General features: G+C 38.8%; 1 protein-coding gene across 3 annotated transcripts in view; it reads right to left on the bottom strand.

Annotated features, from left to right (window-relative positions):
- Nucleotides 1-4,711: 4,711 nt before the first annotated feature.
- The window catches only part of ZMPSTE24 (zinc metallopeptidase STE24), a 50,685-nt gene continuing 38,389 nt past the window's right edge, over nucleotides 4,712-17,007 (bottom strand). For 2 of the 3 annotated variants that reach the window (XM_063105082.1, XM_063105084.1), the window contains 3 exons: nucleotides 12,239-12,343; nucleotides 9,350-9,493; nucleotides 4,712-6,587 (listed from right to left, as the gene is read on the bottom strand). In XM_063105082.1, the coding sequence (XP_062961152.1) occupies nucleotides 6,363-6,587; nucleotides 9,350-9,493; nucleotides 12,239-12,343 (474 nt within the window). In that variant the 3' untranslated portion in view covers nucleotides 4,712-6,362. The remainder of the gene's footprint in view (nucleotides 6,588-9,349; nucleotides 9,494-12,238; nucleotides 12,344-17,007) is intronic. The other variant, XM_063105083.1, reaches the window with a different exon arrangement.

Genomic DNA, 17,007 nt, shown 5'->3' with positions numbered 1-17,007 from the left:
TATTGGCCCTGTGGCAGGAGCTGGTAGTGAAAGACTGGAAGACCTAGCTCTTGCCTTCCTTTGGTTCCCAGGCCTATGAGAAAAGCAGATGTGGACCTGGACAATGAAAATCTAGGAAAGACTGGCTCAGATCTGATCTGAACCCTCTGGGGGCTCCCACCCATCAATCTGCAGGCCACTAAAGAGCTTTTGAAATTCAGGGAGTGGCCGATTTCTTTGCTCTATTATTGATTTGGGCATTTGTTGCCTCCAGATGAAGCACTCTGCCAGCCCCAGCTGCTCCCAGAGGCCCAGGACTCCAGCCTGAAGTCCAAGCATCTGCTGAAGCCTAGGCCCTCCCACACCTCACCACGAACTTGGCTCTAACCCCCACCAGTGCTGGAGTGCCCTCCTCCTCTTCCTCCTCCCCCAACCAGCAGAGGCAGAGCACTCCTTCACTAGCCCACCCTCCCCTCTCCCACCTCCCCAACATGCACATTTACCACTAGTGACATCTCAGCCCCCTTACCCCAAACAGGGACAGATAGGAAGGACAGGGTGGGGTAGCACTGAGGGTAACCAAGGTGGCTTCACCTTCAGTGCCTTGTCAAATCCTGAGTTACAGCATCCCAGCCCCACAGAAGGCCGCGCTGCTGCTGTGGCCATCAGAGGAGGCCCTGGAATGCAGAGAGAATCTGGAGCTCAGTGGAGGAAGGGAAGACGAGGAGAGCTGCAGAGGCAGCTGGAAGCCTAGCCCTGGGCAGGTGGGCTCTCAGGCATTACATACCTGGTGGTGGGGAGGGTTCTCCCTTCCCTTGGCTGGATCACTTACTTGGTCCTAGTGCCTGAAAACTTGTCTCTTTCTGTGACTTTCCCTGAGACTGGGTCCACTGAAAGGTTTCAATTACCACAGAGAAACTAATGATGCACGAATCTCATGCATAGTTCCACCTCATTCCTTATGATTCAGGCATTTGAAGGGGCTGAAAGGGGGCTAATTCCTGAGGGTCAGTGCCTGGTAGCCTTTGTAAGACTTCCTGCTAGGTGAATTTCACTCAGATCACTTACCTGTGATCTACAAGAGCCTCTCTGACCTCACCTCAAGCCTCGGACCCTGGCACATTCCACTCCAGCCATGGCAGCTCGTGTATTCCTCAAACATGCCGGGCCACACAGTGCTATGCTCTCAGCTTGTAATGCTCTTCCCCAAAATAATACCACTGCCAGTGACCTCACTTCAGGTCTTTACTTGAAAATGACCTTATCCCTATCCTAATATTCAAGATACCCCTCCTATGCTTTATTTTTTCTCCTTAGCACTTACCACTATTCAACATAAAACACTAGAATATCAGCTCCATAAAGGCAGAAACTTTGGTCTCGTTTGCTGTTCTGTTCTCCAGCACATAAAACAGTGTCTGGTACATGGCAAGTGCTCAAATGAATGAATAATATGTCAAAAGAAGACCCTAGCAACCATCAACCCAGGAGGAAGAGATCTGGGCCTGGCTTGTGTATGGCTGAGGTATCTGCCGACATGGCCCAGAGTGTCCAGGTTATTCCTTCCACCACCAAGAATAGGGACATGCCCCTTGACAACTGAATCCTGGGAGGCAAAAAGTCTAGTGCAACAAAAATGAAGTAGGAACTTAACTCTCCTTTTTGCAATTAGGAAAAAGGGGACTGAAGAAGCTTAACAGAAAGGGCATTGCAGCAAGATAACCCAGCCTCTTGGTAGACGTGCAACACCGCTCCTCCAAGGCAGCCCGTGAGGACACGGAGAGTCCCAAACCTGCCTCTGCCGACTCCTCATTCAAAACTTTATCTTTCTGGCAATCCTCTCCTCACCCCAATGGGTGGATGGATTAGGAACTTTTATTAATTTTGTATTTATTTACATCATAGCAATGTTGGTGAATTATTAATATCATCATTAGCAAGTACTAGTTATTGAGCTCTTACTAGAAGTATCAGGTACTCTGCCAAGCCCCCTGCAAACATTATCTCATTCTATCTCAGTAAAGCAAGTATTATCCCCATTTGTTTTGTTAAAAAATAAAATAACTCTCTAGACCCTACTTCTGCCTGCAACTGCCAGCCCATATTTTTGCCCGCTTTTATGGGAATAAAAGATTGTCTAATTTGGCTTCTAGCTCACCGCACAGTCCTTCTCAGATTCCTTTGCTGATTTCTCATCTGTCCAGTATCTGAAAGTCAGTGTGGTCCTGGGAACACATCTTTTTCTCTCACTCCTCTTATGATCTCATTCAGTTTCATGGCTCTAAACACCATCTTTTCATCCCCAGTCCAGATCTCCCTGCTTAACTTGATTCATTTATCCAACTGCCTACTCAGTATCTACCCTCAGATTCAAGTAAGGCATCTCAAACTTGACATGTTCAAAACGGAATTCCTGATATTCCCCTCCAAAATCCGCCCTCCTGCAGTCTTTCCCCATCTCAGTAACTGGCAATTCCAACCTTTCAGTTACTTAAGCCAATACATTGGAGTCATCCTCTATTCCCACTTTTTCTCTCAGCCCATATCTGATCCATCAGCAAACCCTTCAGAAGGCTCAGCCTTCAGAATATATCCAGAATCCAACCACTTCTCACCACCTCCTTGTCTAGCACCATTATTTCTTGCCAGAAGTATTATGAAAGCCTCCCAACTAGTCTCCTGCTTCCTCCCTTGCTCCTCAACATAGAAGCCAGAGTGATCCTGTTAAAACTTATGTCAGATCATGTCACTCCTTGGCTCTAAACACTCCAATGGCTTTCCACCACACTCAAGCAAAAGCCTGAGTTCTTACAATGGTCTACAAGTCCCTGTAAAATCCACCCACCCCTTCCACTTCCCCCTAGCACACACCATTCCAGACACTCTGGCCTTCACATATTTCTCAAACACTGCCCCTCGCTGGCTCCTACTTCAAGGCCTTTATACTTGCTGTTGCCTCTTTCTGGGATACTCTTCTCCCAGATACCTGCTTAGGCCACCCTTCACTTCCTTCAGGTCTTGGGTCAAACATTATCTTCAACAATGCCTTTCTGTGACCACCCTATTTAAAATTGCAACTCCTACGCTCCCACATAAACACTTCAGCACCTCTTTTTTCTCCAAAACATGTATCACCATTTAATATCTATTTATTTCGGCTGTCTGTCTCCCCCATACTAAAATGTAAACTCCACGAGGTAGAGGATTTTTCTACCTTTTGTTTACTAATGTATTCTCCAGCACCCAGAGCAGAGTTTGGTATGAAGTAGGGACTCAATATGTGTTGACTAAACAGATGGAGAAATGTAGCTCAGTCAAGTTTCTTACCCAAGGTCTTACTAGCAAGTAGTATGTTGGATTCTAGAACCCTAGATCCTAACCCTAAATTATGCCTTACCTATTATTAACCATCATCCAGAGAGCCAGAGGGGAGCTCTGATTTGAGGGCAGAGGCTGTTATTTGCTCACTTGGTGTGGGTAGTCCTGGTTTCATAGGTTTTTACAACACATGGGAGTATCTTCCTATCTGTCTCTGGTCAAATCCTCCTCCCTGGAAATCATCCTGAATAATAAGAGCCCAAGGTTTCCCAATCCATATTGTCTGAATAGGGTTATCACATGAATAATGAATAATCCCAAATAATGAGATTATTTTTGCCATCCCACCAAACTGTACTTAGCTGACACATAAGTGCTTTCAAGGTACTTGCTCACATAATTGTGGCCTTGGATCCAAGTTGTGGATTACAAGTTCCTTGAATTTTCTTTGTAAAGCCCCTAAGACAGAGCTTAAGGTCCTCAAGTGGTACTTAGAAAGATTTCTGCTAATGATGATAGAATACTTAAAACAGTCAAAGCTACATAAAGTATGTATGTACAAGAGTATCCAAAGGATTGATGAAAAAGACCAAGTGGGAGAAAGATTCCTCAGAGAGGAAAATACTACATAAAGGATTAGGGGTAACAGTGAGGATATAAAGTGTAAGGGGCAAGCTCGGACCATCACTGGTACTAAAAGCATAGAATTGATCCCAGGAATTATGCTCCTATCCTAGAAAGAGGCAGAATTTACTAGCAACTCTCAGACTTCAGCAAAGGGTCAACTTAGATAAAGGCAGTATATACACACAACAGAGACTCTGCCTTGGATTCAGAGATCAGTGATATTGAGGTCGTGCTGTTTTACCCAGGGCTTTACCTACTTGTATATCTGTCAAGTATTAGGGTGCAGGGTGTCACCTCTTTCATTCCTGGGTTGCTCTATCTATACTTCCCCCGATTGGTCTATATCTCAGAAACCCACCAATTTCCTTCTGGCCATCCCCATGCTTCTGACATCCCTAAATTGTGGGTGACTAAGTCAGTCACATATGAAAAAGCCAATTAACTGCTGCCATATGTAAAGAAGACCAAAGATGCAGTTGGAACAGACCAGGCAGGCTCAAGACAATCTGAGATTATTAAAAATGGACAGGGAATGATTCCAAATGAAGCTTCTAAGGAAACATCAGCAAGAACTGGTGATGCTCTGGAGTGAGCAGGAGGAAGCTACTCAAGAAGACTCTGAGGCACAGTGACGGAGCTGACACCACTCAGCATTAGAGCTTTTCTTCATACCTCTCTTCACATACTAGCATTCAGTTCCTCCAGGGTAATAAACACACACCTAGGTAACAAGTGACACGCAAATTTAATCAAATTAAAGACAAATTATATAAATCTGCATTGGCAATTTTTAATGTTTCACTTGTGCAGAACTGAAATTTGTATTTAAAGGCACAGAAGGAAGGAAAGGCAGTTATCACAGCATGAAGTTACAGTTAAAGAATGCTGCATAAAAAAACCATAGGACTGTTCCTCTTTAGCATTAGGAAAATAAATAATGCAGTACTAACTAGATTTTTATTTTTATTATGTTTCCATTTGAAGATATCATCCAAATGTAAGCCAAGCAAAGGACTTTATGGCCAGATACCAAAGGTGCACAGTCAATCCCACATAGGAATCAATGCCCAAAGGTAAACATTATCAGTGAGTGGGAGCTCTAGGCACAAAATAAGGTTTCATTCAGAAAGTGGGCAGGCATGTAAAGTAATGAAAACCACAGCTTTTTAAACAGGAAATCTTTCATGACATTTGTTTTGAAAGCAAACATTATCTGCATATCAGGAACTATAATTTTCAAAAATGGAATCAGTCCTAATTAAATATTACTTATGACTTACTGATTAAAAATTACGAAAACAAAAACTAAAATGCTTCTGTCCTTGAGAAAGAAAATTATATTTTTTTCCTGTAATATCATAAGAGAATCATCATGTCTCTTAAAATGTTATTTCTTCTTTTTCCATGTTCTGCCACTTTTAACATAGCAAAACCTGTTCAATATGGCAATTTCTGCTAAGTGCTAAGTGAAAAAATGTACTATTATTGAATAAAAGAGAATGAATGAGAAAAAGCTACAATTTGCCCCTAATGGGACCATACCCGCCACGTGGGAAGGAAAAGACTAAGATTTCCTTAAAAACAAAAACAAAACTCAATGATTTAAAATATCTTATACATAATTTCTAATTTCAAAGCACTATTACAAACTCCTGATCAGTGTGCAGCAAGAGAGGGAACAGAGAAATTTGAAATTTGGTACAATGAACAGCAGAGCATATTTCTAATTACTTTTTTTTTTTTTTAAAGATGACTGGTAAGGGGATCTTAACCCTTGACTTAGTGATGTCAGCACCACGCTCTCCCAAGTGAGCTAACTGGCCATCCCTACATAGGGATCTGAACCTGTGGCCTTGGTGTTATCAGCACCACACTTTCCCACGTGAGCCACTGGCCGGCCCTCTATTTACTTTCATTTACATAGCATTAGCCAACTATTATCTTTCTTTCTTATTTAAAACACTGATTGGTCAGGTTAAATAATAACGGGGATGAAGTTGAAACCAGTTTCAACTTAGGTGTAAGCACAATGATTTGGGACCATTGCTTCTGCCTGACAGAAGGGACTCAGAGGTGGTGTTCCCTCTTTTAAACATATGCCCCAAACCCCTTAATATGCAGATTCCATATAAGCATATAAATAAAACAAGTGCTGTATTTTCTCAATTCTATCAGTTGGTGGTAAATTAGATGTCAAAGATAAAAGAAAACTACACCTTTAAAAACATTAAGCCTCAAAATTTCACCCAGTGTTTTCTTTAAGAAATGGATTATTAAAATCATTTTTGAAATGAAATGTTAAATGTATTTAAATCTGAGCTCATCTGTACTTAATTTTTCTTTAAAAAAAAAGAAAAAGTTTAAAAACATCAAGAGCTGGAACATGCTGCCAGGACAGAAATAATCATAAATGTCTTCAGTCACAGACCCTGGGCATCTCAGTCTTGCTTTGTATTTTTCAAAGCTTGAAGTCTCTCTAGCAGAGGAGGATGAGAATAATGCCACATTGAAAACAACCAATCAGAAACAGGGAATCCCAAGTTATCTTTGTTTAGTTTGATTAAAGCAGAATATAAGTCTTTAGCCTTCCCCAGTTTCTTGGCAAATGCGTCAGCTTGAAACTCAAATCTGCGGCTCAGGACTGTCAGGCAAAAAGAAAGAACCTGAAAAAAATAAATGTAAGGGTTTTAACTACCGTCCACCTCTCTGTTGTCACTGAAGATTTCCTGAGGTGAGACTGTAGAGCAAGCCTGGCTTTGGATAAGAGAAACAGCAATCCAGAGGACTAGTATTTAGAGGACCCAGAGTAGGGGAATTATCATAAATTGAGCCTTTTCTCCCCAAGCAAATATACCAGAACAGATATATGTCCAAACGAATGTCATCCTTACTAAAAAATACCAATTTTGGAGAATCTGCCATATGCCAGGAAACGAGCTCGGCACTGTACATATTCTCTTATTCCTGCTTTACAGATAGGAAAGTGAAGCTCAGAGAGGTTAGATAACTTGCTCAAAGTCACACAGCTGGAAGGTGGTAGTGCTGAAATTCTTGGTGACTCCAAAGCCAATGCATACCACCTTTTTCAGAGTTAGGGTTAAGTCATGGTAATTTATATTGAGACCCTTTTTTTCTTTTAAAAAAAATTCTTGATTACTTATCCACCTTTAAAGGATTATGACAGTCTTCACTGAAATTATTCTAAAAAATATGCCACAGCCTCTGACAACAATCTCAAAATTGAGTTTTCCAAAGTGTTCTGAGCTATGGCAGCACTGCCAGAATAAATATATTACTTCTGAAGGTGAGCATCATAAAGGGGACAAATTTCATTTGAAAATGTAAATTCTGAGGAAAAAATAATTTCTTCTATACTTAAGTATTGCAGGTTGAATGACATAATGTCTATTTTTCAACTTAAAATATTTTGGCATAAGAATTTTTTTTTAAAAAAGTAAAAAAATCTCTTCTTTATTTGCCAGTAACAAATACAGTTTCACAATAAAGTCTGGGAGTCCCTGATACTTTCTCAGATATGTTCAGTTAATAACTGAATTGCCTGAAATTTCTTTTCAAATCTTGAATACACTTTTGGGGACAGAATCATTAACTGGTTCCAATAAATATCTATCTATTTCCTGATTTTAAGTCTCTCAGGCAAACTGTTCTTTGATTCTCACCGCAACACATAAATAAAAACATAAGCAGATACTAACTTGCACCTATCTGTCTTGCTGTATAGGTATCCAAACTCTTCTTAATAAGACAATTTTTCCCAGGAAAATGTCTCTTCCCTATCATCTCTCTCTTCCTGTTGGTAGCTGGCTGGTACAGTGATCGAACAATGGACTTTCGTGTTATTAGCAGCACACTCTAACCAACTGAGTTCATCGGCAAGCCCCACTATCATGACCTCTTAAAATGTGACAAATCTTTTTTTTGAAACAAATCTTCTGGGTTTTCCAAGGTTTTTAAAACCGTTGCTATTATCTCTGTGGATTAATCATATTTCAAATTACTGTAATATCACACATTTGTTTAGATATTTTTTGAAGTGAACTCAACCACTGAATATAAGGAAACAAACAAAATAAAAAATCCTCTGAACAGCCAAAACAGATGCCACAAAAAAATAACTAGCACTACTCATGCTTTTCCTTTTAAGAGGACCCTAAAAGAACTCAGTCAGAATCTGGTAACTCTCGCTCAATGATTCAGATCATCATATTTCTCAGTCAATGGCAGCTTAAAGAAGAAAATTAAATAGGGATAATGACAGTAATGGAAAGTCACACTGATAGCAGCAAGAACTATCTGTCAACAAGTGGAGAAACAAAAAAAATTAGTTAAATAAAAAAATAAATAGCACAACTACTTAAAAGGCACAGCAGGCTGGGGTCATTTAATATACATAGCTTAGTATCCTTAGGCATTCCTAAATTGTGACAGAAGGCAGAAATGATAATATCATCATAAAGTATTCTGTAATCTCTGTTTTAAGCAGTAACAAACTGTATAAGGCATTTTGTAAACATTTTCAACAAAAGTTAAAACAAAAAAAATCAAAACTTTTAGAGATAATAAAAGTTCTATGAAAAATCTATTTAGTTTATGTGGACAATACTATACAAATATGACCTATTCTTCTTCGTTTTTCTTTCCTGGTGTCCCTGCCACACACACACTTTTTAAAAGAGTGAAATAGGATTTATTTAGCTTGTCTTAAACTTTAGCTCTACAGCCTGTCCCAAGAAAGAATTCTTCTAAATGGAGAGATACCTCAAGATCCCCCACATTATTTCTTGGCTTAATTTGGAAGACTTACCAGACATCATGAAATGTTGCCACTGTCAGATTTGGTCCATGTATGGGATCCCCCTACTGAATTGTCACAGAGCTGTGGTTCTTATGCTTCACATATCATAAAATACCCGATTAATTAATTCAGGGGGTCCTGGGGGGAAACCTACAGCTATTCTGAAGCAGCTGTCATAGAACACAATTAGAGAAACATTGTCATAGAGCCTCCTTTACCTAGCTGTGCATATATTCAATTATTTGTTTTGTCGCCTCCTACACAGAAGATTTTCACCCATGCATTGGTGAATATGTGGCCTAGGATGTAGCATTCCAATAGTTAATCTCCATCTGCCAAGTCTCTGAGGTATGTGCTATAGCAAGGTTTTCACAACTAAGTCTAATTCTCTACTTTTTTTCCTCTATTAGTATGTGAGCATTTATTTATCTGGGCTTGGATTTTTCTGCTACTTTCTCACACCTACCCAGTAAATCAAGGGACTAAATGACTTTGTTTCATCCACTTGTTGAAACTATAGTTTTGCTTATTTCTTTTTCACTACCCTAAAGGTTCTAGATTTGAAACAGGCAAGTGCTTATGTGAGATATTTTAAAGATTATACGTTACCTCATTGTAAGGTGAAAAAATAAACTGGAAGATGATCAATAGTCCAATTAGAGTGGGTTGGCTGTTATAAAAACCAAATGCAGCAAAAAGTTCCTTTTGACCAATTAATACAGCAAACAAGAAAAAACACAGGAAAGAATTCATCTAGAAAGAAGTACATAAAATTTCTAAATTATTACTAAGCTGATTTCACTGTGGGACCAGTAATACCAAAAAAGTACAACAAGAAAACATGGTGTAATTTTAAGAAAGGTGTTGGCGTAATCACAGAAGTTTTTAGGTAGTTTTATAGTTTCACTTTTATTCCTAAAAGGAAAATAAAATTTCCCCAAATGTATAAACTACATAGTTTCTGTAGGGGCAGGCTTGAGTTGAGCCTCTTATAGTTGAGGGCTTGAAGTGGTCAATAGCAATGGGATATTTTCTCTCTGTAAAAAGTTAAAGGTCTAGAATGGATTCTGGCTTTGTTTTGTAAGATTGTAATCAGACAAGGCCTCCCACCTGACCTTGATGTGGAGGCTCCAAAGTAAGAGAATTTCCTTGAATTCTCTTTAGGACTACTGGAGCTGTAATGAATACTTAGAAAAGTCAGAGAAAAAAGTTGATCTATCTTTATCAATAAATGAGAAAAAACCATCAAAAGTCTGTACTAAAATATGACCACTTGAAGTAACACTGAAGAACAAATATCTTTCTTTTCCCTTAGCAGATTAGGATCTTGGAGGTCACCTATATCATATTTAACTGTACTGCTCCCAACAATTTACCAGGTGACTCAAAAGCTGCCAGCTTAGAGTGGGGCTCAGAACATAAGAAGGCTCCCCAGCTGCCCCAGGAGGAAGTGCAAGCAGCTATGCCACTCAGGCCTTATAACTCAGTGGATCTAATATGACAAGCTCCAATAGAAAACTCACAGTGAAGACTCAGACTTAAAATCTACACATCCATTTTCATCAAGTAACCATTGTCCCTTTTAAAAATAACTTTTGGTTTGCTATTGAGCCCTACTAGAGACTGACTTCATAGCAATGGGACACCCTGATCCTGCAACCTGAGCTGTTCCTCCTGAACTCGATGCTATGTTGATCCTCCTATTCAGGAAACTTGTATGCCCAGAAGCACTCCACTCTCATGTATAAGTGGTACAGGTATAGAAATAAAGCAAGTCATGAAGGTAGAAGTAAGTTAATGAGCAGAGGGCTCATACTCCAGGACGCCAACTCCTGCCACTCTGCCACCTTTCAGTCAATCCTTACTCAGGGGGAGTTCCCTATAATAATTTAATTGAGGAGGATAAAAGTGGAGCCTGTTTTACAAATAACTTAATACACTATGCTGGCACCAGCTGAAAGTAGACTGCTGGGGCATTACAGTGCCACTCAGGGATGGTCTTGGAAGCCAGTGGTGAAGGGAAATAATCTCAGGGCAACTTTAAGTAGTATACTTCAGTGTCCACTCAGGCTGGCAGGAGAGAGAGCCTGAGCTAAGGACATACATACTAATTTATCGGCAGTGGGAAAATATGGTTTGGCTGGATGATCAAGGTCTTGGAACGAAATACAGGATGGTTAACAAGGAGATTTGGAGAAGAAGCATGTGGAAAATTTCCAAAATTAGACCAGAGTATGATTACAGTCTGGCCTAATGCAAATATTCACCAAGAGAGTCCCATGGTAGAGGAGGTTCTCAATGATTAGGTGGAAAAGTTACCTGCTCTGTGGAGGTTAGCCAGCCTTTTTCCACAGCCACTCAAGGACTTGGTCAAGGGGCTCATGAACACAGTGGCCAAGGTTACAGAGATGGAGCCAGTGCATTAGTCAACAACACAGACAGCCCCCCCACTGGCTCCTGCTAAATGCCCAATCTGTCAGAGAGGCTATGCACCCCAGCCCTGATGAGGTACCACACCTCAAGGACCAGCCCACAACCTCGTGATAGGCTCATTCCACTGAACCCCTTCCTTCATGGAAGGGGCAGTGATTTTCCTTATATTAGATGGAGCACTTAATCTGAACTCAGATTCGGACTTATTTAATGTCTCATTCAGTGGCCATGTATCCATACAACATAGATTCAAACCAAGGAACTCATTTTTATACCTAAAGATGTAAGGCAACAGGAAAGTGCCTACAGGGCTTCACAAGTCTTCCCATGTAATCCATCACCCAGAGCCAGCTAGCCTTTTAGAAAGGTAAGAAAACCCATTTAGGACTCAGGTAAGGCCACATATGGTCAGAACCAGTGAATAAGATATAGAGGTATTTCACTCAGAGCCTGAAAACCTGTTGGTTTAAAGGTAGTAATATACAGAGGAGGAATGTTATTGGAATGGTTTTCTTCTTCATATTTTCTTCTTTTTTTCAATAAATAAATTCCTTTTTTTTTTTTTTTTTGGTGGTAGCTGGTCGGTATGGGGATCGGAACCCTTGACCTTGGTATTATCAGCACCAAATTCTACCGAGTGAGCTAACCGGCCTGCCTATTTTAAAGCATTTTAATGTTTAAGTTATCTAGTCTTGCTCCTTTTGATCTTCACAGCTCTTACATATGATTGATTCTGGAGATGATAACCATGATGGTGACAACAATGAACATTTATATAGTACTTACTATGTTCCAGGTACTGCTCCAAACTCTTCAGATGTATTAACTCATTTAATTTTTAATCAGTCCTGTGTGGTATTATCAATCAATGAAGGAACTGAGGCAGACAGAGGTTAAGGAACTTGCCTGAGGTCACACAGTCAGTAAGTCAGAAAGCTGTGATGGGAAGCCAGGTAGCCTGGCTATGCAGGCTGTCTTAACCTCTTTACAATAAGTCCTCTCATGTCTGTCATACTTCTATTTGACTATCATGCCATAAAAAAAGAATTGTCACTCCAAACTTACCTGGCTGATAACAATATTTTTGACTGTGTGTCCCAACTTCCAGTGCCCCAGTTCATGGCCTAGTACAGCAAGCACCTCCTCATTTTTACATCCTTGTTTCTTATTCTGAATCAAAGAACAAATGGAAAATAAATTACTGAGAACCTCCAAAAAGTTTATACCTTTTAATGTAGTAATATCCCTTAATGGATTCTAACTTAAAGAAACAATCAACATTTGTATAGAACTAAAATTGTTCACTCACTTAAAATATTCCCTGAAGCACCACTCCATGTGAGACACTGGGTCAAGCAGTAAAAATAGAATCAGGAACAAGACAGACATTCCTCAACTTCACAAAGCTTAGAGTCTAGACTAACTTAATTAGGAAAAAAAACTTGAAAAAATATAAATCCTTATTAATAGGACAATAGTTAAATAAATCATGATAAAGTCATAGGACAGCCATATTATAAACCCATTAGAAACTTTGTTGTAAAAGATTATGTTCTAGAGGACTGACTGGTTAGCTCACTTGGTCAGAGTGTGTTATTATAACACCAAGGTCAAGAGTTCAGATCCCCTTACTGGCCAGCTGCCAAAAAATAAAAAATAAAAAAGCTTATGTTCTGACATGGGAAATTGCTCAAGATAGATACAGTCAAATAACAGTTATGTTATATACCCATTAGAAATGTTTTCAAAGATTATGTTCTGACACGGAAAAATGGTTTATTAGGTGAAAAAGCAGAAAACAAATGAAAAACATATAGTATGATTCTAATTATAAAAAAAAGAATGTGCATGTAAAAATACACAAATATAAAAAGCAAACTGGAAGTATATAAAAATGTTAACAGCAGTTATTTCTATATGGTAGAACTACAGTGATGTTTAACTATTTTATATCTTTCCTATCTTCCAAATTATCCACAAATGAGTATGTATCACTCATTATTCAAAAAATACACCATAACTGCCATTTTAAAAATTGAGATTTTCAAGTTAAGATAGCAGAAAGAACATTCACATCTAATTTGGTCAACAGATTTTTTTTTTTTTTTAAATCTATAAAGTCATAAGATGGGGAAAACAGGACAGGTGAAAACAGTAACAACATTTTGGAAGCAGGAAAGCAGACAGACAAATGATAATGAACTAAGCAGGCCCAAGAAAGTTGAATCATAAGCCAGCAGTGGAAAAAATGGAGAACCAGTCTGATTTACACCATCAAGTCTTCAAATGGCTTGGGAAATAACATCTGGAACAGGGAGGAAAGGAGGAGGTGGCTAAAATAGAATTGGGTGAGAGCTGTTTGATGAATGGCTAAAGCTCCAGATTCCTTCTCCAACTCCATGCCAGTAGGCACCTGCTCCTCCCTCATCCTGGCAAAAGCCTGGAAGTTTAATCTCACTGGAGAGGGGAAAGAAAGAGGACCTTCCAACTAGGGGTCTGACATAGCTTAGGGCCAGGGTACACTAGCAATATACCATGTATCTAGTTACCTATTGATATGGTACCCTGAGTATTGAGGACTCCCTCTCTCAACCCAGTTTTCTCCCCACACTTGGCACCCAGAACACTACCTGCCAGGCAGAAGATAAAAAGAATACTCTCCATGGGGACTCTGACCACCCAACCAGAAAAGACATAAAGATATTAAAACCAGGTGTTCCCCCAACAAAAAACCCACCCAGGTAACCCTGCAGTGAAGCTCAAAATTAATAAGCCTAGCCTATAGGTTCAGAGATTTCAATCAGGTTTTTAGTCCCATTCTCTTACTACAGAGCAGATCCAAGGATTACCAGATATATGAGGTAAGCTGTTAAAATGGAAGACCCGATCCGGAAAAAAAGCAACATGGAATAAACACAAATTATGTAGGGAGAAAGTTTAGAGAGAGAAGATATTGAATCCTTGGAAAAATGAGAGAATGCTGTAAAAATGAAAAAATCAGAGGACAAAAATTTCTAGAGGTCTAACCAGTTAGCTCAGTTGGTTAGAGCACAGTGTTATAACACCAAGGTCAAAGTTTGAATCCCCATACCGATCAGCTGCCCCCCCCCAAAATCTTATAAATTAAAGCTTAATGGAAGGAATAGAAGATGATACAGAAATCTCTTAGAAAACAGAACAAAGACATAAAGAAATGGAAAACAGGAGAAAATATAGGAAAGTTTGGTATAAGAAATCCAATACTCAAGTAGTAGGAGCTCTGAAAAGAGAGAGTAGAAAAAATGGAAAGGAGGAAATCAACAAAATAATTCCAGAAAGATTCCTAGGGCCAAAGGACCTAAATTACCAGATTGAAAAGGCCCAATGCATATACCCAGCACAGTAGATGAAAACGGACCCCACCAAGGCATGTGAAATTTCAGAATATTCAGAGAGAGAAAGGATTCAACGAGCTTTCAAAAGAGCAAAATAAGGTAATATACTAAGGGTCAGTAATCTGAATGGCTTCAGGTACTTTACCAGCAACATTAGAATCAAGCAGGCAATGGAACAATGTCTTCACAATCTTGAAGGAAAAGTTTTTCCAATCCAGAAATCTATATCCCAAGGGGGCTGGCCCGTGGCTCACTTGGGAGAGTGTGGTGCTGATAACACCAAGGCCAAGGGTTCGGATCCCTATATAGGGATGGCCGGTTAGCTCACTTGGTAGACCATGGTGCTGACAACACCAAGTCAAGGGTTAAGATTCCCTTACCGGTCATCGTTTTTTTAAAAAAAAGAAATCTATATCCCAAAATAACAAGCTAGTACGACAGAAAAATGAAGACATTTTGAGTGCCTGAACTCAGAAACTTTACCTACTATGCAACCTTTCTCAGGAAGGTATTAGAGGATGTTCTCTACCAAACTGAAGGAGTAAATTAAGGAACAAAAAGCTATGGAATACAGAACATGAGAGATCCTACAAAGGAGAGAAGTGAAGGAAATCTCTTAGGATAATGGTAGAGGGCATTCTGAAATAACAACTGTACACCAGATACAGAGGGTAACCCATCCAGATTTGAACAGCGTGATTCCAAAGAAGGTCTGTGAGAGCTGTCATCATCATGCCCCCTCTGTCACCATATCATCTTTTTAATCTGATGAAACTAGTGGAAGATGTATGTCACCAAGAGAAGGAAGGAAATCAACATGGATTCCACTCTAAAAGGAAGGCAAAGGGATATCAAAAATGACCATTAAGGGAAGTCTAATCTGAGAGCTTACAGCAGGACTTCAGATAAACCACCTCAAAAATAAAAAGAGAATAGAGACCTCTCCCAGGGTGTGAAGGAGATAAGGGAGAATAAAACTGATAATTTGATGATGCAATTAACTTTAGAGAAAATTATGTTGAGAGATTTTGGAAGTTATGAGGAGAAATAGCCAAAAGATACAAAAAAAACTAAGCAAATTAAAAATAATAAAAAAAAATAATTAAGCAAGAGGGGAAATAGGTAAAGAAAGCATGTTCAGCAGTGAATAATAATTACATAGGTACAATAATGTAAACACTGCTACTGGGTAAACCAAAAATTGTAACATGATTATATAGGAAGAATTGGAGGAAGGGGAAGCTGAGCAGATGTTAGGACAAGAAAGCTAAATTCTCATCTACCGTAACTGAAAGTCAATAGTGTCAATAGACAGCAGCATACATATATTACTTACAAATATGGAAATGTGTAAATGTCAGAAGCTAACAAGGTTGAAATCTGTGGGGAGAGGGGACTGGTGAGGGGTAAGAAGCATAAGTAAGGAAGGAACAGGAAACTGCTACATTTTATTATAAGCTTTTTTGTGCTCTTTGAAATTTTAAACAGCATGCTTATGTTACTTTAACAAAGTAAAAACTAGTGTTAGAATTTGTTGGCACTCTGCTTCTCTTAATTTTAGTCCACCCTCTCAAACCACGTAAAAACATAATCATATATATATTTTTTTCTTCAACACATATGAAGACTAGGCCAGAAAGATAAAAAAAAAATAACAAAAGTTGCTAACATTTATTAAACAATAACAATGTACCAGGCCCTGTGTACTGAATACTTATCTCATTTATATATCACAACCACCATATGAGATAAGTACTTTTAATATTATCACTTTACAGATGAGAAAATCTACGCAGAGAGAAGTTAACTAATTTGATTATGGCCATATAGCCAACAAGAGGAAAATTTGGGATTTGAAGCCAAGTAGTCTGATAAAAGAGATCTGGGCTTTCAACTTTTACATAAATTATGAAGGTAAAGGTAAACTATTCAACATTTATCAATCAAATGAATTAAACAATTTTAGTTGGCAAGTATGTAAAAATTTATTAAAATATCATTACTGTACTGCAAAATAATTAAACATAAATGGTAAAGTATAAGATTTACAAAGCCAAATAAAATTCTTCTGTTTATATACTTTCAATATTCAACATAAACAGTGTCAAGATACAATGACCAATTTAATCTTATACACACATTCACACTTGTACATACCTGGATACCTGTATCTGGCAATATTACTAACTAGATAGTCTGAAAAACAGTCAAACACCTAAAAATGCTGAATAAGTTACAACAAATATACTTTTAAACATATAATTTATATCATTAGAAAGTAAGGAAAAGCCAAAGGTGAAGAGTTGAAATGAAGATCCTTTGCATAAATCCATGAAGGGTTATACTCTGAGTCAAAGAATAGGCTAGAAAAAAAATATGCTGGCAAAACAACTCAATTGGGTGAAGTCTCATCTAAACTGGAAAAAGTTCATGAAAATTCAAAATCATTATCTGCGTGGT

This window comes from Cynocephalus volans, chromosome 8 (genome assembly GCF_027409185.1).
Source record: "Cynocephalus volans isolate mCynVol1 chromosome 8, mCynVol1.pri, whole genome shotgun sequence".
Classification (NCBI taxonomy): domain Eukaryota; kingdom Metazoa; phylum Chordata; class Mammalia; order Dermoptera; family Cynocephalidae; genus Cynocephalus; species Cynocephalus volans.
This window is presented reverse-complemented; position numbering and strand designations above follow the sequence as displayed.